At 45.9% G+C, this 23,362-nt stretch overlaps 1 protein-coding gene across 21 annotated transcripts in view; it reads right to left on the bottom strand.

Annotated features, from left to right (window-relative positions):
• Window positions 1–23,362, bottom strand: part of LOC138753859 (alpha-(1,6)-fucosyltransferase) — an 852,902-nt gene that overhangs the window by 149,054 nt on the left and 680,486 nt on the right. For all 21 annotated transcript variants that reach the window (XR_011351465.1, XR_011351466.1, XR_011351467.1 and 18 more), the window contains one exon: window positions 6,032–6,141. Coding sequence is in view for 18 of the 21 variants with exons in the window: in XM_069917380.1 (XP_069773481.1) it covers window positions 6,032–6,141 (110 nt within the window). In the remaining 3 variants the exon portion in view is untranslated. The remainder of the gene's footprint in view (window positions 1–6,031; window positions 6,142–23,362) is intronic.

Genomic DNA, 23,362 nt, shown 5'->3' with positions numbered 1-23,362 from the left:
TGGGTACGTCTGTGGAGCAACACACAAAGTGCTGGAAGAACTCAGTGAGCCAGGTAGCATTCGTGGAAGTTTCAGGCCGAAACCTTGACTGTCTATTACTTCCACAGATGTTGCCTGGCCCACTGAGTTCTTCCAGCACTTTGCGTGCTGCTCCAGTGTTCCAATATCAGCAGACCACGTCTACCTCCTGACCATCTGTGGAACGCCGATGAGATGAAATCTCCTGTGCCCAATTTTAAAATGTGTTTTGTTTCCCCTAAGACAGCCACTTGCTCAAAATAAAGCAATATGGCTCAAATTATCGGGTGTCAAACCTGGTGACTTTTCCCCATTCTTAAGTGGAGCAGGGGAAGACTCGAACTCCCCGAGTCACAGTGAGATGCTGCTTGTGTGAAAAATCAGGAGGATTTTAATTTGCAGAGAAGACCCCCCCAATGCATTGTTTTGCTTGTGATAGGGTTGAGAGGAAAATGCATCAGCCACGTTTCGAATGGTGGCTTGCCTTGAAATTGATTAAGACTCGGCTCTTAATTTGAAAACTCAGTTCACCCGGTTACAAATATTGTCCCACTGAGAAATGTGTGCTGAGATAATTGGGCAGGCAACATGGATGTCAGGCAAGATTCCCACCGCCCCAGCCTTCAGTTCAAAGATGTGTGGCATTTGGAGTAGGTGTGGGAATAATCCTCTTCTCCAGGTGGTGGAACATGCAGTACCTTGATATATGGACTGGGAGGAAGGAAACCAATACTGAGAGTGGTGGGGAGTGTGTCTCGATGTGAAGACATGCCTTTGAATGGCAGCCCAATAAAATTATGCGCTATTTCCTTTCCTCCCTGACTGAAAGCTTAAGCTGTAATCAGTGACATGGATGTCACAGAGGGTTAGATATTAGCATTAAGTGATCATTCTTCCAGGCATCCGTTCAAAGCAATTAAAACCAAACAGCATTGTAACAATGATTGTATTTGAAGGCATGTTTAGACCCTCTTTCTCTCTATGGCTCAAAATTGGCTCAAAACTATCCCCCAGGTCTTGTATGTGAAGTTGAAACAAGGGTGATAATGGTAAGCAACTCCAACAGTGGTCATCATCTCTGCGTGGCTCACTGGTATCACTGTCATATATCATTGGGGGCTGGTGGTAGGTTGTAGGGAGGGGGGGTAGTGGGGCTATGGGATCAGTGTGGGGGCTGGAGGTGGGCTTCCAGCATCCCGCTGTCAGTCCTGCCACCCTGTGCTCTCCCAGTGGCCCACTGTCTGTTCCCACACTGATCCCACTGCTCCACTTCCCCCCCCCAACCCCCCCATAGCCTGACAACAGTCCCCGTGTTGATCTGACTGCCCCGCTGCTCCCCCGGAGCAGTGGGACCAATGCAGGGACTGACAGCGGGCTGTCAGGAGAGGGCAGGGCAGCGGGCCGCCAGTAGAGAGCAGGGAAGGGATCCACCATGGAGACTGACAGCAGGCTGCCCATAGAGAGCAGAGCAGTGGGTCCAGTATGGAGATTGATAGCAGTCTACCCAGAGAGAGCAGGGCAGTGGGTCCAGCATGGAGATTGATAGCAGGCCGCCCAGAGAGAGCAGGACAGTGGGTCCAGTATGGAGATTGACAGCAGGCTGCCCGCAGAGAGCAGGGCATGGGTTCAGCATGGAGACTGATAGCAGGCCGCCCAGAGAGAGCAGGGCAGTGGGTCCAGTGTGGAGATTGACAGCAGGCCACCCGGAGAGAGCAGGACAGTGGGTCCAGTATGGAGATTGATAGCAGGCTGCCCGCAGAGAGCAGGGCATGGGTTCAGCATGGAGACTGATAGCAGGCCACCCAGAGAGAGCAGGGCAGTGGGTCCAGTGTGGAGATTGACAGCAGGCCGCCCGGAGAGAGCAGGACAGTGGGTCCAGTGTGGAGATTGACAGCAGGCCACCCGGAGAGAGCAGGGCAGTGGGACCAGCATGGAGACTGTCAGGAGGTCGCCGGGAGAGAATAGGACCAGTGAGGGGACTAGAAATTTGTTTTTATAAGTTTTCTGCTATAACTAAGCTGCTTTTGTTTTCTCTTGTAAATTACAGCAGTATTATTATTGAAGAGATTTTTCCTGTTGCCTTAGTTGCATGTTTTGTCTGGATTTTTTCCTGCTATACTGTAGCTACATATTTCAATAATATTAAATGCTTACCCGTAAATACACTTAAAAATGGCAGGGGGGGCTGGGGCTTATTTGCCCATGGGCTTTATATGCCATCAAATATGGTATGTTTGTAATTATAACACATCACCTGCATGCAAAATGCATCAGTATCATTGCCTAATATGCCCAAAGGCGATGGAGTTTTACCACAAGAGAAGCAAAAGGTTGAGCCACTGGTACAATATCAGGCAGCAGGATGAGCCAAGCCCAGGATGGTTCAGTGAAAAAGTTCTTTGGCTTGCGTTCTGTCACAAATTCCTCTCTTGGTCAGTGAGTTGAATAGAATATTTATTTACACAGGACATTTTAAACATGACTGGATGTTGCTCCAAAGAGCTGTACGCCAATTCATCAAAGAATACTCAAAATTCAACAAGCACAGAAGACGAGACACTGGACAAGAGAGTCATCTTGCAGAATAGTAATGGGTTGGAGAAGCACATGGACGGTAGCAGGCTGCCTGAACCCACTGGTGTGGCCGACTCAAGCCCAAACTATCTGGGCGGGCATTGCAGCTCCCTGGACAACCAATGCAACAGCGAAGCCAGGACTTTTATCGGATGTCAAGGGGAAAAAAATCAATACAAATTTGAAGCTTATCATCATTTCTTAAAGCTGTAGCCGTTATAATGAGCAGCGGTTTAAAAAAATGAAATCACACTCTTGGAGACTGGTGCGTCATTAGAGAAGGACACAAGACACTTTAGACTAAACACAATTTAGACTTTAGACTCAAAATATTACATAGAATTACCTAAATTACAAGGTGAACTAAATTTATTATACATAAAACATTCAGTTGCAATTATATTTTAAAAAATTTGTGCCACCAATACTTCGTCTCCAAACCAACTCTGTGGTTGAAAGACCGCATCAGTCCTCGGTAGCTTGAGTAAGGGAGCCTCTCTGTTCACGTTTTTTAGTGCCTGGGGTATAATACAGGCAACTCCATGTTCCACGGGCACCCACATTGCCATCAACCCCCACAAATTGCTGCATTGTTCAATTCATCACAGAAGCTGAGTGGAACCTGGCCAGCTCTCATGTCAATCCTCCTCAAAAAAGCTCTTCAACCAAAAGCTTGGAGGTGAGGGCCCAACTGAATACATTTTAAATTATTCTTCAGTTGAGAAAGGCTCCCTCAACACCCAACTTAAATCCTTCCATCAATTACATATGTAATGGACTGATCTTAATTTTAATTTAATATTAAACTATATTTCTCATTTATAAATGGTTTAGGAAAGTAAATTGTAGAACTAAAATATTCTTAGTAATTTAGTTTGGGTGGTTACAGGGGAACAAAGCACATTAGCATTTTAAACACACATGGTTCTTTGACTTTGAAGACAGAAGGCAGTTTGAGTGAAAGTGGATGCTGAGTGAAGTTAGAGCCAAGAAGATGAAAAGGTTTTATGAGGGTTCTTGAGATATTGGAAACAATAGGTGTTAGTTCAGAAGCATCTGTATAAACACATGGCCATTTTAGTTCTTGCAAACTCAAGTGGACTTGAATGCTTTTAGCACAAGGGCATCAAAAGACCTTATGAACTTCAAAGATAGAAATGACGTCACATACCATGCGACATGAGAAATCGGAGAAATATATTATTGAAATAAGAGACAAAGGGACCAATTCAGTTTGGTGAGGACAGATGCCAAAAAGCCCTGTGATTTAAGGGTTGAAACCTTATGAAAGACAGTGTTGAGTTACAGTGACCAGAATTGGTGCTGTTGTTTTGAGTTATTCCTGGGGAAAGGGGAAGACAGAATCAGTGGCTTTTGAAATAGGAAGTCACTTTGTTGTCTCTTGGAAAAGAGGATAGGTTTCTACTGTCTATTTTTGTGTATGGCCACTTCATTTAACCCTTGTCTGGTTTGCGACTTCATCGTGGAAGAAAATAGCCACATTGTGAGTAAAGAGGGCTGAAGATATGTTTAAAAGCGCTTTGTAATTATTTCTGAACTGAGAATTTAAAACCTCCAAGTAAGACTAAAATGATGCTGAACTTTTAAAGATAGACTTTTCAGAGTGGGACTTTAATTACATACACACACACATTTGCACGTTGTGGGGTTAAGTTTAGAGTCAAGTAAGTTTAGAGATAAACAAGAAATGTTATGTTGTTAATAGTTTAATTGAAAAACTTTTATTTTGAATTTACCATTGCCTGGTGAATTTTTCATTGCTGTTCCTGCGTTAGTGCTAACGAAGTCCCTCTAGTCCCAAAAATTATTGAAAGGTTGTTAGTTCGTAACATATTTAACCTCCAGTGTTGAATCGTTGCTCAGGAAAATATATCTTCTATCTTTAAATGGTTCGAGCTTTTCATCATCTCACACACAACTGAATCTCCTCTCACCTGCTCTGTTGCAAAGGAAACAAATCCTTAGGAGTCTCCCTCAATGTGAAAACTTATTGTCCATTGCATCCATCCTTATGAATCTCCCCTGTAACCTCACAGCCATGTCCTTGGAGTCATTGAGTTAGCAGCAAAGAAATAGACCCTTCAGCCCTATGAAGACCAAGCTGTCACCCTGAGCTTGCCCCATTTTATTGTGTTTGGCCCATGTTCCTCTCAACCTTGCAGCAGCGACCAGGACAGGATATTGTTCTTTTATTGTGCTGCATAGTTCTCTTTGCTTTTGTTTCTGTGCCTCGCCAGTAAACTGGTCTTTTTAGAGACATGCAGGAGGCTGGCACTGGAATCAGAAGCCAAACTCAATCTGCTGGAAGAACTCAAAGGATCCAGCAGCATCGATAAATGATGGACATTGAGCGAAAGCCACTCATCAGGAGTGAGGAAGGTTAGCACAGGAACAGTGCGAAAGGAACAGGATGAGGCGGGGGGGCCCATATGGGATTGGCCAACCAGGTGGAGGTGAAGCATGACGAACAGAGGCAGTAGATTGACAAATGCCCAACAAGGGGAGAGAGGCCCATGAAAGACAAAGGGGCAGGTGGGTCACACTGGGTGGAGTGGGTGGTTAGAGATAAAGGTTGGCAGTGCTTCATGACAGCGATCGAATAAAGAGACCAGATGGAACCAAAAGGAGGGGATGGGGAAAAGGGAAAGTGGGAGAGTGGTGGAGGAGTATGGAACCGAAGAAGAGATGGGGATAAGAATGGATGGAGGGCTGGGTTGGGGTGGTTGGGAAGGGGACAAAAAAGTGGGGGGGGGGGGGGAGAATAGAAGTAGTACAGAAGGAGAAGGAGGTGACTCACGACCCAAAAGGAGAATACTCTCTGTTGCGAATGTGAACCTTGACCTTATGCAGAGCTGGTTCACCTCCTCCCTCACCACCACCCCAAACAGCCCTTCCACAGGAGGAAGAGATCCCGTTCCCCAATTTTCTCAGGATTCCACCATTCAATCAGCGTTCCCCTGCCTTCTCTGCCCCTCTCTAAATGCATTGGCTCCAATTTCTCCAATATTATGCCATTACATTCCAGCCACTGTTTGTAAGGAGTGTGCACATTCTCCCATGGGGCTTTTGCCGGGTGCCCATCTTCCAAAGATATATGGGGTCAGTAGGACACGTGGGTGTATTTGGGCTCATGGGCCAGAACCTTTTGTGTCTCTCAATTCAAAATCAGAATGACATACCGTACATCACTTTCCTGCTCACCTGGGAAGGTTTATTGTATGACCGATCTCCTGATAGCATCCAGATTATCACTGCAACTGAAAGTTATTTAACCATGGAGATTATTCAGCAACCTCAACTGCTGCAATGAGAACCATTGACAAAGAATGCCTCATGAACTTTGAGGGAAGGAAGGGTAGGTGCTCTTCATTATCCCCCTGAGACAATGATCAATCAGTGGAACAAGGTTATCACCTACCCGTGTGCTTCTTGTAGCTTTCAATCTGCTCTTTGGCCTTTGACAACTGTTCTTCTAATGCACGTATTCTTCCAACAGCCGGTATCTGGTCAATGGGACCTTCAGGAATCCTGAATGGAAAGAGAATGGATGAATCAAATATGCAGTCTTTGGGAGTTTAGCAAGATGCTGGGGTCAAGTTCTATAGGAAATAAAGCATCACCAATATTTTGGGCTTGCGTGTTTTTACTTCATACTTTGAAAAATGGCTGAAACATTGGTGGTGCTCCAGAACATTTGTGCATTGCATGCAGTCCCTTTGTATTTGCAGATTGGGGTTCCATATAATGCACATGAGATGTTATGGAGACAATGGGATGTGAGTGAATGACACAGTTGAAGGTTTCTGCCAGAACACTGGCAGAAAATGCTAACTTATCTGGCAGAAATTACTGTTGATATTACGTTGGGAGAGGCAAGAATGTGGAGCTCGTGCAATGCGCAAAAGTGCTGGAGATACTTAGCAGGCCACACAGGAATTAAAAGGCCAGTTGACGTTTTGGGCCCGAGCCCTTTTCCGGGCCTGAAACGTTAGTGGCCTTTAGTCTGTCAGTGAGATCTGTCTTCAGAAATTCACCCCTGAAACCACAGTTGTAGAAATGGTCTCCTCAATTCAGTCAGTCACTCATGAAAATTGTTAGGCTTATTTATGATACACATCCTAGCAAGAAAAAAAAGTGACAGAATTTGCAGTCACCCCTTATAATGTAGAAAATCTGACAGCAGTAATGTAGCAATCACATTTGATGATGAAATGCAGAAAACGCAAAGTGGTTATGAATGCCATCTGCTTCACCAAGGTGCCTTCCTCTGGGTAATCCGAATTCAGTGAATTATTTCCTTCAATTTACAATTCTCTGTTAAAACCCTCAACATGTTAATTTTTGTCAAACAAGTTGCAACTGCTGGATTTAATTGCACAATTTGTCACATTTACTGTTTACAATCTCTCACTCGGTGTGTTGGGTTTCAAATAAGCATTTCAAAATTCCACTGTTTTTATTGAAAGGAAAGACATTTTAAATTGATGATATTTAAACTCCTACTCTAATTGTTTGAAGGCACCAATAAAATGCTCTTGTTAAAATCAGGGACTCTTCACTACTCCTCCCCTAATAGCTCTAAACTATCACCTGATTTCCACCTTCTCTATTACCTATCACCCTCTCTTCTTGTCAGATTCCAGGACTGACACCCCGCCAACCCCATCCTGCATGACTCACCTTCTTGCACCTGACCCTTTTTCTCCTCTTCAGATTTATTGTCAGAATACATAGTTTTTATGTCTCTCAATTCAAAATTATAATTACATATCATATGCCTCTTTCCTGCTCAACTGGGCAGGTTCATTGTATGACCGATTTCCTGATAGTATCCAGATTATCGGTGCAACTGAAAGTTATTTACCGTGGAGATCATTTCAACTGCTGCAATGAGAACCATTGACAAAGAATGCCTCATGCACTTTGACGGAAGGAAGGGTTGGTGCATCATATACAACCCTGAGATTAACTTTTCTATGGGTGAGGCTCTCTTGCCTCTCTCTCTCCTTTGCCTGGCACTCACCACCTCACCATCTGTCTATCTTCCTTCGCACCTTGATGAAGGGCTCAGGCCTGTAACGTTGGTCACCCTTTGATTCTCATAGATGTCATGGAACCTTCTGAGTTCTCCAGCAGGCTTGAGTATTGCACTAAAATCACAGTGCCTGCAGGCTTTCCTGTTTAACATCCTTCATCCCTCCCTTGTTCTTCCCTCCCACATTATGTAGCCTGGAATCACACAGATGTTGGGTTCATCTTTTTCAATATTTGGTTTTATGAAATAAATGTTCCATAGGTAGTTAACAATAAAATAAGGATTAACAAATCTTGTATAACAATACTAGTACTGAGACCGATGTGACATTAATCCCCTCCCTTCAGAGGCTACTGACTAACACAGTCCATGACTAATAATAAGGAAAATGAGGTTCAGAAACTAAAAATTAGTTAAAAATTTCAAATAAAAAAAATTGTATGATTATTTAAAAGTTTTCCATACATGAGATCATAACCAAATTTTAAATATGATGATATAAATCCCAACCCCCTTCCCCCCCTTAACAAACCCGAAGGAAAGAGAAATGAAACTAGGAAAAAAATTGTGTGTGTGTGTGTGTGTGTGTGTGTGTGTGTGTGTGTGTGTGTGTGTGTGTGTGTGTGTGCGCGCGCGCGCGTGCGCACTGTGGTCTGAGAAACACTGTTTCATCTGGTATGTGTACAGATGGATAATAATGAACTGAATTTGAATTGCAGCATAGAGAAAGAAGAAAGTCTTGTTTCTTGGATTGTTTATTGCAATCCACTGCACAACCCTAATGGGGCTCATAGAAACCTTCGGATGCGCTCCGTGAAGCATATACCTCAGACAGCGCTGGGATCCTGCGGGCAGCTGAGAGCTCCTGAAGGAGACCAGGAAGCATGTTCCATGACCAGATGCTGACACCAGAAGGGAGCTCACAAGCATGTTCCTGGTAGCAACAGCACCACCATCGCCCCCCACCCCCCCAAGTTAAGCAAGTTTTCGAAGGTCAGATTGTGCCTCCCGTGATTACCCTAAAGGCCCAGCTAAGACTTGTTCTGGCACTGACCCTGGCATAGGACCAATGGCACCTCATTGGATCAATAGTAAACAAATGTAAACACATTTTGTGTATTTGTGTACATGATATTGAAGAGATCCCAGTGTCTTTAGTTATTGAACGGTCTCTTAAAATGGTGTTATGAATCCCACAGCTGAGAGTGATCCACCATATCACTGGCAGAAAGAAGGGGCATTCAATGTGGTTGGATAGAAGAAACATGATGACAAGCTTTCACTCAAGGCCAATACTCCATTTATCTCAGTTATCTCACCCATAGTCAACCCACGCAAAGAGTGGCTGAGTCAAAATTGAACCCAGTTGATGGATCACAAGACACATCCCGCTGCAGAAACTCAGGAGGTCGTCCATAGGAAATAACCAATGTTTTGGGCCTCTACCCTACATAGCAAGAGGATTTGAGGACAGGAGTACAGAGATCTGCTGCAGCTGGACAGGGCCTTGATGAGACCACACCTGGAGTACTGCGTGCGGTTTTGGTCTCCTTATCTGAGGAAGGATATCCTTGCCTTGGAGGGGATGAAGAGAAGGTTCACTAGGCTGATACCAGGGATGGAAGGGCTTGCATATGAAGAAAGGTTGGATAGACTAGGCTTATATTCTCTGGAATTTAGAAGATTGAGGGGGGGTGGGGGGGGGGGATCTTATAGAAACATAAAATTCTTAAGGGTTCAGACAGACTAGACGCAGATAGCTTGTTTCCAATGCTGAGAAAAACCAGAACCAGGGGCCACAGTTTAAGGACAAGGGGGACGTTTTTTAGGACTGAGATAAGGAAAAAATTCTTCTCTCAGAGGGTGGTGGATCTGTGGAATTCTTTGTCACAGGAAGTAGTTGAGGCCAGTTCTTTGTCAACAATTAAGAGTAGGTTAGATTTGGCCATTGTGGATCGAGGGGTATGGAGAGAAAGCAGGAACCGGGAACTGATCAACCATGATCATATTGAATGGCAGCGTAGGCTTGAAGGGCAAAATGGCCTACTCCTGCACCCATTTTCTATATTTCATCAGCCATAAGCAAAACAGCTAGGTCTCTGAATAAAAAGTTGGGGGGAGGAAAGGAAGGAGGAAGGGGCAGGGGGAGGAACACAGGCTAATGGATAAAGGTGGGAGGGTAAAAGAGAAAAAAACAGAAGTGAAAGGGGGAAGAGGGCAACACTCTGATAGGAGGACAGGAAAGGGATAGGGAGCTAGAGGAAAGGAGACACAGGGAAAGGGTTGCTCTTCCTTCCCCACCACTTTCCCCCCCTCTCCCACCCACATCAGCCTGTTTTTGCTTATAGCTCTTGAAGGACCCAGGCCTGAAACTTGACTTCCTGTGGATGCTGCATGACCTGTTGAGTTTCTCCAGCACTTCTGTGTATTGAACTTGACCCCGGAATCTGCAGACTTGCTGGTTTCAGTGGTGGATCTCTGTGCCAGCAGCCCTGTCTCTTGCCTTACTCACTCCCTGGATTCCCTCCAGTACTGTCTGTTCCCCTGCACATCTCTTCCTCAACACAGATGTTTATTTTCAGCCCAGTGCTGAGATTGCAAGAAAGTGAATCACAAAGGACGCCGCTTAGAAGGCCAACTCCGCATCTTGTTTTCATTTGACATTCAAGGAGACCATTTGGCCTACTGAGCCATAGGACAGAGGAGCAGAATTAGGCTATTCAGCCCATCAAGTTTGCTCCACCATTTGAATCATGGCTGATGAATTTTTCCTCTCCATTCCATTCTCCTGCCTTCACCCCCTCGCGTTTAACATCCTGACTACTTGAGAACCTACATTCACTCAAATTACTTGGTCTTCACAGTTATCTGTTGCAAGGAATTCCAGAAATTTACCACTCTCTGGCTGAAACAAATGTCCAAATCTCTGTTCTAAAGAGATATTGTGACATGTCTCAAGGTTATTACTCGAAAATAAGACAGTTTGCCCTGATTTAATGAACTGTGCAGTTTGCCCTAATTTAATGAACTGGCTGCTCTTTTTTATATAGTTAGGCTGACCTTGGCTGCCATGTCACTGACGGCCAGTGTTCCTTCAGGCTCCAATTGATGTCCTCACGATCCCCCGTCAGTGATTGGCTGGATTGGCCCATTTTGCTGCAGCGTCATCGACGGGTGTGATTTGTGCCACTCTGGGTTCCAATTGTTCCTTTCACTATCCATCGCCAGCGAATGGCTGGCAGAGCCCGCTTTGCAGCAGCCTGTGGGAACAGGTTGCTGACGCCTCAATTGCCGTGTTCAAATGGCGTCTTGGGTGTGGGCCTGCGGCGACGGCCGCAGGGCTACTACAATATCCTTTTATTCTGAAGCTATGCCCTTTGGTCCTAGAAATATCTTCTCCACATCCACTCTATCCGGCCTTTCAAAATGTGGAATGTTTCTATGAGATTCTCCCTCACCTTTCTGAACAGGGCCAGAGCCATTAAGCGTGCCTCGTATGTTAACCATTTCATCCCTGGAATGATTTATGTGAACCGCCTCTGGGCTCTCTCCAATTCTCTGCCACGACTTTATACCTATATTTGTTTCAACATCCACCAATGTGGGTTCACGTGTTCCCCACCACCGCCCCCCCCCCCCATCTACCTACATCAGGGGTAATTACAGCATCCAGTGCCCCACTAAACAGCATGTTAGGAAATGAGACAGGAAGCAAGGACACCCAGGAGAACCCCCTCAATGCCTTCTTTGTTGTCTGTGGCAAACAACATGCAACAATGAACATATATCCCACTTTATTATCAATGAAGAATGAAGATATACTGCATATAAAGTTTTATTTATACTCACACACACACACACACACACACACACACACACACACACACACACACACACACACACATTTATTTATTTATCTATTTATTTATTTATATATTTCTGGAGATCTACGACCGCTGTCCACAGTTAAGGAGTGGTGCGCCCTGGAATCGGCCTGCGTACGTTTACTCCTACCGCAGCCGAGTAAAGGATCAGAAAGATCAGAAAGAAAAGTTCAAGTAGAAATTTTTTAAGACTGGAGAGAACTTTGCAATGGAGTTCACAGTTGTTAGTTTTTAGACTATTGGTTTTTGAGGTGTGTATTAAACTCTGAAATACACTAAACAGTTCTCATTGACCGCTCCCGGCCCAGGGCTCGGCTGCCAATGGTCAGGCTGTGAGGGCTGCCGGGGTTTGCCTGGCGACAACGGCATGTGTTCGGTGCTCAGGCAGCGGTGCGGGCAGGCCCGGTCTCGGCTGGCTGTCTCTTCCCGCGATGCGGCCGTTACCTCAGGTGGACTCAGGCAGGACCTCGGGGTCTCCCCGGGCGGCAGCGGGTCCTTGGGCCTCTGGCGGCGGCAGCAACAGGACCTCGGGCCCCCCGGGTGGCAGCAGGACCTCGGGCCCCCCGGGCGGTAGCAACAGGACCTCGGGCCTCCGGCGGCAGCAGCAACAGGACCTCGGGCCCCCCCGGGCGGCAGCGGGTCCTCGGGCCTCCGGCTGCAGCAGCAACCTAAATGGTTCGACCTAAAAGGGGAGGCAGGCCTCTTCAGCCCGGTTAAGCAACCTGCATAGGAGAAGGTCACTCCGATATAAAACCTACGACCCAAGGATCTCGCTGCCACGTTCCAGCTTGCTTGGCCACGGCACACGAACCATGGGTGTAAAGGGTGGGGCCAGTACTGCGCATACTGCACTCCACCTAAAAGCTCCTTTGCGCAGGCCCGAGGACAGGTCCACATCCTCCCCCTCAAAAGATGCACACAAACTCAAGCTAGCATGCTGGAACATCAGAACCATGCTAGACAAGGCTGACAGTCACCGACCTGAAGGTCGGTCTGCCCTCATCGCACATGAACTCCTCAGACTCGACATCGACATAGCCGCTCTCAGTGAAGTCTGCCTTGCAGATGTAGGCAGCCTCCAAGAACACGGCATGGGCTACACACTCTACTGGTCCGGCAAGCCTCAGGCTGAACGACGCCTATCTGGTGTTGGCTTCATGGTCAAGAACTCCATTGCCTCCAAACTCGAAAACCTCCCGACAGGCCACTCTGACCAGATCATGTCCATGCGACTCCCCCTTCAAAACAAGCGTTGCATCACCCTCATCAGTGTCTATGCTCAAACCCTTCAGGTGGAACCAGCAGAAAAGGACAAGTTCTACACTGATCTGCGCAACCTCATCCAACGCACCCCTACAGCCGACAAGGTTGTCATCCTTGGCGACTTCAACGCTCGCGTCGGCAAAGACTCAGAAACCTGGGAAGGACTTCTTGGCAAGCATGGTGTCTGCAAGTGCAATGACAACGGGCGCCTCCTGTTGGAACGTGCAGAACAGCGGCTTGTCATTACTAACACCCTTTTCCAGCAGAGAGACAGCCTGAAGACGACCTGGATACATCCCCGATCCAAACACTGGCACCTCCTGGACTACGTTCTGGTGCGAGGAAGAGACAAACGAGATGTGCTCCACACCAGGGTCATGCCCAGCGCGGAGTGCCACACTGACCACCGGCTTGTTTGCTGCAAGCTCAACTTTCACTTAAAGCCAAAGTTCAAGAAGAGTGGAGCCCCCAGAAAGAGGTTCAATGTTGGAAACTTGCAGTCAGACGAAGTGAGAGGAAACTTCCAGGCAAACCTCCAAGCAAAGCTCAAGGATGCAAACTGCCTCACGGACTGCCTCCTGAAACCCTCTGGGATCAGCTGAAAACGGCCATACTGCAATCCACTGAAGAGGTACTGGGCTTCTCCTCCAGGAAAAACAAGGACTGGTTTGACGAAAACAACAAGGAAATGCAGGAGCTGCTGGCAAAGAAGCGACCTGCCCACCAGTCTCACCTTGCAAAGCCTTCCTGGCCAGAGAAAAAATGAGCCTTCCATCTCGCATGCAGCAACCTTCAGCGCAAAATCCAGGAGATCCAAAATGAGTGGTGGACGAGCCTCGCCAAACGAACCCAGCTTAGCGCCGACATTGGCGACTTCAGGAGTTTTTATGAGACACTAAAGGCGGTGGACGGCCTCTCACCCCAAGTCCAAAGCCCTCTGCGCAGCTCAGATGACGAAGTTCTCCTCAGCGACAAGATCTCCATCCTCAATCGATGGTCAGAACACTTCCAATCCCTTTTCAGTGCCAACCGCTTAGTCCAAGAATCCGCCCTGCTCCAGCTCCCTCAACAACCCTTGAGTCCTTACCCAGGAAGAGACATATAAGGCAATTGAACAACTGAAAAGTGACAAAGCAGCAGGTATGGATGGAATCCCCCCAGAGGTCTGGAAGGCTGGTGGCAAAGCTCTGCATACCAAACTGCATGAGTTTTTCATGCTCTGCTGGGACCAAGGTAAACTGCCTCAGGACCTGCGTGATGCCATCGTCATCACCCTGTACAAAAACAAAGGCGAGAAATCAGACTGCTCAAACTACAGAGGAATCACACTGCTCTCCATTGCAGGCAAAATCTTCGCTAGGATTCTCCTTAATAGACTAATATCTAATGTCGCTGAAAATGTCCTCCCAGAATCACAGTGTGGCTTTCGCACAAACAGAGGAACTACTGACATGGTCTTTGCCCTCAGACAGCTCCAAGAAAAGTGCAGAGAACAAAACAAAGGACTTTACATCACCTTTGTTGACTTCACCAAAGCCTTTGACCCTGTGAGCAGGAAAGGGCTTTGGCAAATACTAGAGCGCCTCGGATGCCTCCCCAAGTTCCTCAACATGATTATGCAACTGCACAAAAACCAACAAGGTTGGATCAGATACAGCAGTGAGCTCTCCGAACCCTTCTCCATTGACAACGGCGTGAAGTAAGGCTGCGTCCTCGCACCAACCCTCTTTACTATCTTCTTCAACATGATACTGAAACAAGCCATGAAAGACCTCAACAATGAAGACGCTGTTTACATCCGGTACCGCACGGATGGCAGTCTCTTCAATCTGCGGCGCCTGCAAGCTCACACCAAGACACAAGAGCAACTTGTCCGTGATCTACTCTTTGCAGACGATGCTGCTTTAGTTGCCCATTCAGAGCCAGCTCTCCAGCGCATGACGTCCTGTTTTGCAGAAATTGCCAAAATGTTTGGCCTGGAAGTCAGCCTGAAGAAAACTGAGGTCCTCCATCAGCCAGCTCCCCACCATGACTACCAAACCACCACCCCCCCACATCTCCATCAGGCACACAGAACTCAAAACGGTCAACCAGTTTACCTACCTCGGCTGCACCATTTCATCTGATGCAAGGATCGACAAAGAGATAGACAACAGACTCACCAAGGCAAATAGCGCCTTTGGAAGACAACACAAAAGAGTGTGGAAAAATAACCACCTGAAGAAACACACAATGATCTGCGTGTACAGAGCCGTTGTCATACCCACACTCCTGTTCGGCTCTGAATCATGGGTCCTCTACTGGCATCACCTACGGCTCCTAGAATGCTTCCATCAGCACTGTCTCCGCTCCATCCTCAACATTCATTGGAATGACTTCATCACCAACATCGAAGTACTCGAGCTGGCAGAGTCCGCAAGTATCGAATCCATGCTGCTGAAGACCCAACTGCACTGGGGGCGTCACATCACCAGAATGGAGGACCATCACCTTCCCAAGATCGTGTTATATGGCGAGCTCTCCACTGGCCATGGAGACAGAGGTGCACCAAAGAAGAGGTACAAGGACTGCTTAAAGAAATCTCTTGGTGCCTGCCACATTGACCACCACCAGTGGGCTGATATCGCCTCCAACCGTGCATCTTGGCGCCTCATATTTCGGCGGGCAGCAACCTCCTTTGAAGAAAACTGCAGAGCCCACCTCACTGACAAAAGACAAAGGAGGAAAAACCCAACACCCAATCCCAACCAACCAATTTTCCCCTGCAGCCGCTGCAACCGTGTCTGCCTGTCCCGCATCGGACTTGTCAGTCACCAATGAGCCTGCAGCAGACGTGGACATACCCCTCCATAAATCTTTGTCCACGAAGCCAAGCCAAGGATATATATATGATAGAGAGAGAGAGAGATATGATTATATCTATCTGCACAGACGTTTAATGCAGGGATGTAAATTTTGATTCCCGTTGGGTTCACTCGATCAGAATTTCCATCCTTGAAGTCCACAAAATTAATTTTTAAACAGTTAATTCTGGGAAACTCCAAACAGATTTTTTAAAAAGTGGAAAAACATGTAGCACCAAATCAAGAAACATAAGTTCTGATTCTATCTGTTCTTTCAATTTTAATGACAGTAATTATTTCCAAAGGAAAAAACATAAGAGAGTTGCTAGAACTGATGGAAATGAGTCATCCAAATAAATCCTCTCTCTCCCCCCCTACCCCCCCACTTCAATCTGCCCACTACATTTAAAAAAAATAAATTAAAGTTCACACAAATAATTAGCCTCGGTTTTATCAAAGTTGTGTGGTAAATGCTCATGGACCATTGAAGTACAGTCGTGAATTAAACAATGGATGGCCTTCACTCGTAGTTCATTTAATCCTGAAATCAAGTACTGTATAGCAGTTTGAATAGTCATTAAAGCCTTACCCATTTCCAAACTTAAAATGCACACCAACCCATTAAATGATAACTAATCTCATACCAGGGCACTGTTGCTTCTAACTTGTATGGAGTTCGAATCTCACTTTATTAGTCAGAGGTGAAACCTGACTCTTCAAGTGCCACTTCTGGCTTACAAAAGCTGATTTTAAGCACTGTGTGCCACGCATCGGGGAGCTCCACATTATTCTTCAGTTCAGGTGGCCAGAATTCAAATCCATTACGGGGATTGAAAATTAAATTTGCAACTCATACAGCCAACAACTCCAAGACTACTTTTTGGAAATGGACACCCTTGTACCAAGTGACACCACAAGACTGTTACCCAAACTTGGTACCATACAAGCAAAAATCAGTCAAATGAAAATGCAAATAACAAGTCCAAATAGATCAGCTCCTCTCCAATTTTCATACTCAAAGGCATGTCGGAGTCATGTCTACTCTTTCAATGTGGGTATATTTCACAGTTCCAGCACAGACTCAGAAATAGGGATCAGTCACATGTTCCACAACAGAGGCAAACTGATCATTGCATTAACCATCACTGATTGATTCACATGGAACACAGATCAAGCCTGTAGTCCAAGGTTTCTGCCAGGAGAGAAGGCTCGAGAAATCTACCAGCATACTGTCTGAAAAATGCTCTGCCTTTACTTGCTGTGAGCGTGGAGAGGATGTTTCCTAGAGTGGGGGCATCTGAAACCAGAAGACAGACTCAGAATAGAAGAATGTCCCTTTAGACCAGTGGCTTTCAAACTTTTTCTTTCCACTCACATCCCTATGTCGCAGGTGCTCTGTGATTAGTAAGGGATTGCTTAAGGTGGGATGTGGGTAGGAAGAAAGAATAAGTTTGAAAACTACTGGTTTGGACAGAGATGAGGAAGAGTTTTAGACTTAATTGTGTCATAGTACATACATGACATCACGTACAACCCTGAGATTCTCATTTTTTTTCTGCCGGTGAGGCAGAATCACCACTTATTGGTAGTGTAAAACAAATTGTACACATGTAAACGTATAAAGAACTGCAAACAGATAACAAATGTAAACAAACTGACTATTAGAATTAAGAAATTGATGAAGTGCACAAGTAAGAGTCCTTAAATGAGTCTCTGATTGAGCTTGCCATTGAGGTGTCTGATGTAGAGGGGTAGCAGCTGTTCCTGAACCTGGACCTGGTGGTGTGAGCCTTGTGGCACCTATACCTCTTTCCTGATGGCAGCAGCGAGAACAGAGCAAGTACTGGATGGTGTGGATCCTTGATGATTGCTGCTGTTCTCCGACGGCAGCATTCCCTGTAGATGTTCTGGGTACCAGGGAGGATTTTGCCTGTGATGTCCTAGGCTGTACCCACTATCTTTTGGAGGTCTTTACACTCAGGGGTATTGGTATCCCCATACCAGTCTGTGATGAAGATGGTCAGCACACTTTCCACCACACCTCTGTAGAAATTTGCCAGAGTTTCTTAAAGAACACTACAGCACATAAAACAGGCCATTTAGCCCCTCTAGTCTGTGCTGACCATCATCTCCCTCATCCCACTAACCTGCTCCCATTCCATAACCCTCCAGGCCTCTCCCAACCATGTACCTATCCAATTTATATGTATAACACACGATCAAGCCTGTATTCACCACCAACAGATGGCAGCTCATTCCACACTCCCACCATCCTCTGAGTGAAGAACTTTCCCCTAATGTCCCCCTAAATCTCTCCCCTTTCAGCTTAAAATTATGACCTCTCGTATTTATCTCGCCCAATCTGTGGGAAAAGCCTTTTCACGTCCACTCTGTCTATACCTCTCATAATCTTGTAAACCTCGATCAAATCTTCCCTCATTCTTCTTTGCTCCAAGGAATAAAATCATAGCCTGTTTAATCTTTCCCTGTGATTCAACTCCTGAAGACAAGGCAACATCCTAGTAAATCTTCTCTGCACTCTTTCAATCTTATTGATATTCTTCCTGTAGTTAGACACCCAGAACTGCACACATTATTCCAAATTTGGCCCCACTAATGTCTTAAACAAGTTCCACATAACATCCCCACAACTTCAACATACTAAACCTCCGCACACTCCTGAGGAAGTAGAAGTGCTGACGTGCTTTCTTCATGATGCCATTAGTGAATTAGGTCCTGGAAAAATCCTCCGAGATGGTGACACCCAAGAACTTAAATTTCCTCACCGTCTCCACCTCTGATTCCCCCAATGATCACTGATTGTACACCGCTGGCTTTCCCTTCCTGAAGTCAACTATCAGCTCTTTAGTTTTGGTGACATTGAGTGGGAGGTTGTTGTTGGTGCAGCATTCAGTCAAGTGTTCAATCTCCCTCCTGTATGTTGACTCATCCCTTTCCTTTATGCAACCCATTACTGTGGTATCGTCAGCAAATTTTTAGATGGTGTTATTGTCATACCAAGCCACACAGTTCTAAGGGTAGAACAGGGGGCTAAGAATTGTAGCCCTGTGGTGGTCTGGTGCTGATGGAGATTGTGGAGAAGATGTTCCTACCAATCCTCACTGATTGTGGTCTGGAGGTGAGGAAATCTGGATCCAATTACACAGTGGGGTGTTGAGTCCCAGGTCATCGAGTTTGCTGATCAGTTTTAAGGGGATCATGGTGTTGAATGCCGAACTGTAGTCAATAAATAGCATTCTGATGTCTGAATCTTTACTGTCCAGATGTTCCAGGGCATTGTGTAGAGCCAGTGAGATAGGATCTGCCATAGACCTGTCGCTACGATAGGTGAACTGGAACATATCCATGTCACTACTCAGACAGGAGCTGATATGCTTGAATTCCAGCCTTTCAAAGTACTTCATCACTGTTGATATAAGTTACTACACTTTTCTTGGCACTTGTGTAATTGGCGCCTGCTTGAAACTGGTGGGCACCACACCCTGCTGGAGAGAGATATTTAAGATATCCACGCATACATCAGTAAGTTGGTCAGCACAGATTTTAATAGTCGGCCAGTTACTCCATCCAGACTGGATGGCTTCCTCGGATTGACTCTCCTGAAGGTAGCCCGCACATCATCTTCAGATACTCACAGGATGGGATCTTCAGGGGATGCTGAGGTGGGGAGGGGTGGTTTTTCGCTTTTACTGTCATCAAATCGGACATAGAAGGCATAGAGTTCCTCTGGGAATGGAGCTTTGCCGTCTGCTACTGCACCGGTTTTGTAGCAGGTTATGGCATTTAGGCTCTGCCACAGCTGTCAGGTGTCCCTTGTTGTTTCCATTTTCATTCAGAATCTCCACTTCACCCGGGAGGTAGTTTTTCGAAGGTCATAGACTTAAATACCTGTGATGTGCCTCTCAGCAGGCTCTGGATTTCATTGTTCATCCAGGGCTTCTGGTTGGGGAAACCTTGAACGATTTGGTGGGGATCCACAGCTGTTTTGATGAAGTTTGTGACTGCCCTGGTGTAATCGTTCAGATCCTCAGTTGTGTGCTTGAACACAACCCAATCCTCTGACTTGAGGGAGTCCTGTCACGGTTTTTCAGCCTCCTACGACCACTTTCTAGCTGTCCTGATCTCCTGAACTTCTCTTTTTAGGCTATGTCTGTATGAAGGCAGGAGGAGCACAGCCGGGTGTGGTCTCGGGAAAGAACAGTGGGTCTTCCTTATCTTGATGTAGCAGTGATTGAGGGTGCTTGGACCTATGGTATGGCAAGTAATATGCTGGTGGTAGGTGGGCAGAGGTTTTATTGATACAAACCTAGTTAAAGTTACTGACTAAGATTTGTAGTGTGTCGGGCAGGGCTGTCTCTTGTTTACTGATCACATCATGCAGCTCTGAAAGTGTTTGTAATTGGCATCGGGAGGGATATAAACTCCAGTGATGAAGCGTACAGGAGGGAGATAGATCAGCTTGTTGAATGGTGTAATGACAACAACCTTGCACTCAACACCAGCAAAACCAAGGAGATGATTGTGGACTTCAGGAGATAGTTAGGGGAACATGACCTAGTCCTCATCGAGGGCTCAGTAGTGGAGGGGGTCAAGAACTTCAAGTTCCTGGGTGTCAACATCTCTGCAGTTCTGACCTGAAGCCTCCATGTTGATGTGATCACAAAGAAGGCTCGCCTTATGTGGTGTCTGGGGAGATTCAGCATGTCACTAAAAATTCTTGTAAACTTCTACAGGTGTACAGTGGAAAGCATTCTGCCTGGTTGCATCACTGCCTGGTATAGAGGCATCAACACGCAGGACAAAAATAACCTCCAGAGGGTTATTAACTCGGCCTGTGACATCACAGGCACCAGATTTCACCCCATTGAGGACGTCTACATGAGGTGGTCACTTAAAAAAGCAGCCTCTCTCCTCAAGGACCCCCACCTCCCAGGCCATGCCTCCTTCCCTCTGCTACCATCAGGGAAAAGTTACAGGAGCCTAAAGACGAGCACTCAGCAGCACAAGGACCACTTCTTCCCCGCTGCCATCAGATTCCTGAATGATCAATGAACCAAAGACACTGCCTTACCTTTCGTGCACAATTTTTTTTATTTACAGTAATGTTGTAAGATGGTTATAATATGAATATTTACACTATGATCTGCCGCAAACACCAAATTTCATGACTTTTTCATGACAATAAATCCCGATTCTGATGAGAACTCATGGTAGATAGAAATGTCTGCATTTCATTGAGATTTTCTCTGTCAGTAGAACAGGAGGTTGACATGATCCCAATGTTCATGCACTACCCAGTATTAACGAAAAAGCACACACCACCCTCTCTCCCTTTTCCAGATCCAAGTTCCAATCAAGTCTATGAATGGAGAAACTGTCTCCGTCTGGTTGGAGAGTGGTGTCCGGTGTATTCTCTGTCGGCCAAGTCTCCATGCAGCAAACCGCTGAGATTGGTCTTACCTGTTACTGATAATGCAACCTTGCCCTCAGCTCATCAATTTTTTTATTCTCCAGTACTGAGTAATATGGATGGTAGGGGAGGTCTGAGACCCCTGCATTTCAGTCTTGTTTGGAGCCCGGCCCTCTCTCCACATTTCCAACCTCGGCCTTGGTGGTGGTCTGTTCCTTTAAGGCCTCTGCCTTCCAGCCGTGACTCAGCCATTACCCGGGAAATTTGTAAATCATTAACAGTGTTCAGCATCTGGTTGACATGTAGTTGATTGTAAAGAAAGCAGCTGAGAAGGTGAGTATTTTAAAGTAGTTATCGGGGGTTCTGCAGCCCGCAGAAAGCCATTGTGGGTCACTATGGCTCTGTTCTTTACCCAGAGGATAGTAAATCTATGGAATTTTCTGCCATGAACAGCTGTGGAGGCCAATTCATTGGGTATATTTAAGACGGCGGTAGATGGATTCTTGATTGGGAATGAAATCAAGGATTACAGGGAGAAGGCAGGAAAATGGAGTTGAAGGGGATAATAAATCAGCCATAATCAATGGGGGCCGAGTGGTGTAATTCTACTCCTGTGTCTCATGGCTTCTCCAACACCACCTCTCCAAACCCATCGTCAAAATGAGCAAAGGCAGTGGATACATGGGAGCACCACCACCTGAAAGTTCCCCTCGGTCCCAGGTGATTTTAGAAATACACGGCCAGTGCTTCATGGCACTGGATATCAATGTTGGAATCCTCTCCAACAGCAGTGGGAAAGATTTGAAGGGAGCAATGGCACACCAGCTTCATAAGGGAAACTAGGTGGGGGGGGGGGGTGGGGGGGCAAAACAAATCTGAACACCAAGAAAAGATGAATAAAGTGTTCATACAGATATCATCCAAAGTAAGTTTTCATAGATGTGGATGCTACTAAATGCTAGGACGCCAAAATACATGCAGATGTCTCAGGAGTGATCAATACAGTACAGCAGCCCTTTACAGACACTTTTTTCTTAAACCTAATCAGGATATTTCACATTTTCCTTTTTAATATCCAATTGTTGATCACTGGCAGAGATGATATTTAGGTTTATAGACCTTAACTGTGCCATTGTACACTCTCAGTCAGAGTCGGGATACTTTACTCGAGGGAAGGGGTGATATCACGTATATAAAGAAACTGGGGAGGGGTTCGGAGGTGATGAGTATCGGACAGAAGGTGTGAGAAGTGGAGAGACCATTAGGAAAGGGAGATGTGCTAATTGGGAGGTGAATTCTCTTCAGCGAGATCGCACCACCTGCCACATCTTTCCCTCACCTTTCCACCCCTTTGGCACTCTTTTGTACCACAGTTAAGTGCAAAACCTGTCCCTACATTTCCCCCCCTCACCTCCATCCAGGGCCACAAACAGACCTTCCAGGTGAGGCAGAGCTTTACCTGCTCATTGTCCAACCTGTTGTCCTGCATTCAGGGTACCCAGTGTGGAATCCTCTACATCAATGAGACCAAACACAAGCTGGGTGAACACCTACACCAGTGGTTCTCAACCTTTTTCTTTCCACTCACATGCCAATTTAGGTATTCCCTATGCCATTGGTGCTCTGTGATTAGTCAGGGGTTGCTTAAGGTGGGATGCGAGTGGGAAGGGAAGGTTGAGAATCACTGCTCTAGACCCAATTGTTACTGAAATATTTGGCTTGAGAAAAATTGTCATTGGCCCTTTTCCTTTGAAAACAGTGGTTTTCAAACTTTTTTCCAACTACATCCCATCTTAAGCAATCCCTTACTCATCATAGAGCACCAATGACATAGGGAATACTTAAAGTGAGATGCGAGTGGAAAGAAAAAAGTTGAGAACCACTGATCTACAATCTGTGTCTAACCTTGAGCTTCCTGTACCAGCCATTTTCACTCCTCAACCAGTCCTACAGTGACACATCTGTCCTCAGCCTCATCCATTGTCAGGGAAACAAACTTCATCTTCCTCCCGGACAACTTAAATCAAACAGCATGAACATTGATTCTTCTAATTTTAGGTCACCCTCACCCACTTCGTACATGTACACGATATGTAGATTTTTTTTTTGCACTGCCAATAAGTGCTAATTCTGCTTCACCTACAGGAAAGGAATCTCAGGGTGATATGTGATGTCATGTATGTACTTTGATAATAAATCTGATGCCATGTTCTCAAGTCTTCTTTACCTACTCCTGTACTTATTTTTCTCTAACATTTCTTTACCCCACCATATAGTTTATCCCCCTACCTGT

Source organism: Narcine bancroftii, chromosome 2 (genome assembly GCF_036971445.1).
Source record: "Narcine bancroftii isolate sNarBan1 chromosome 2, sNarBan1.hap1, whole genome shotgun sequence".
Lineage (NCBI taxonomy): Eukaryota > Metazoa > Chordata > Chondrichthyes > Torpediniformes > Narcinidae > Narcine > Narcine bancroftii.
Note: the sequence above shows the minus strand (reverse complement) of the source record. Positions and strands in the feature narration are given on the sequence as shown.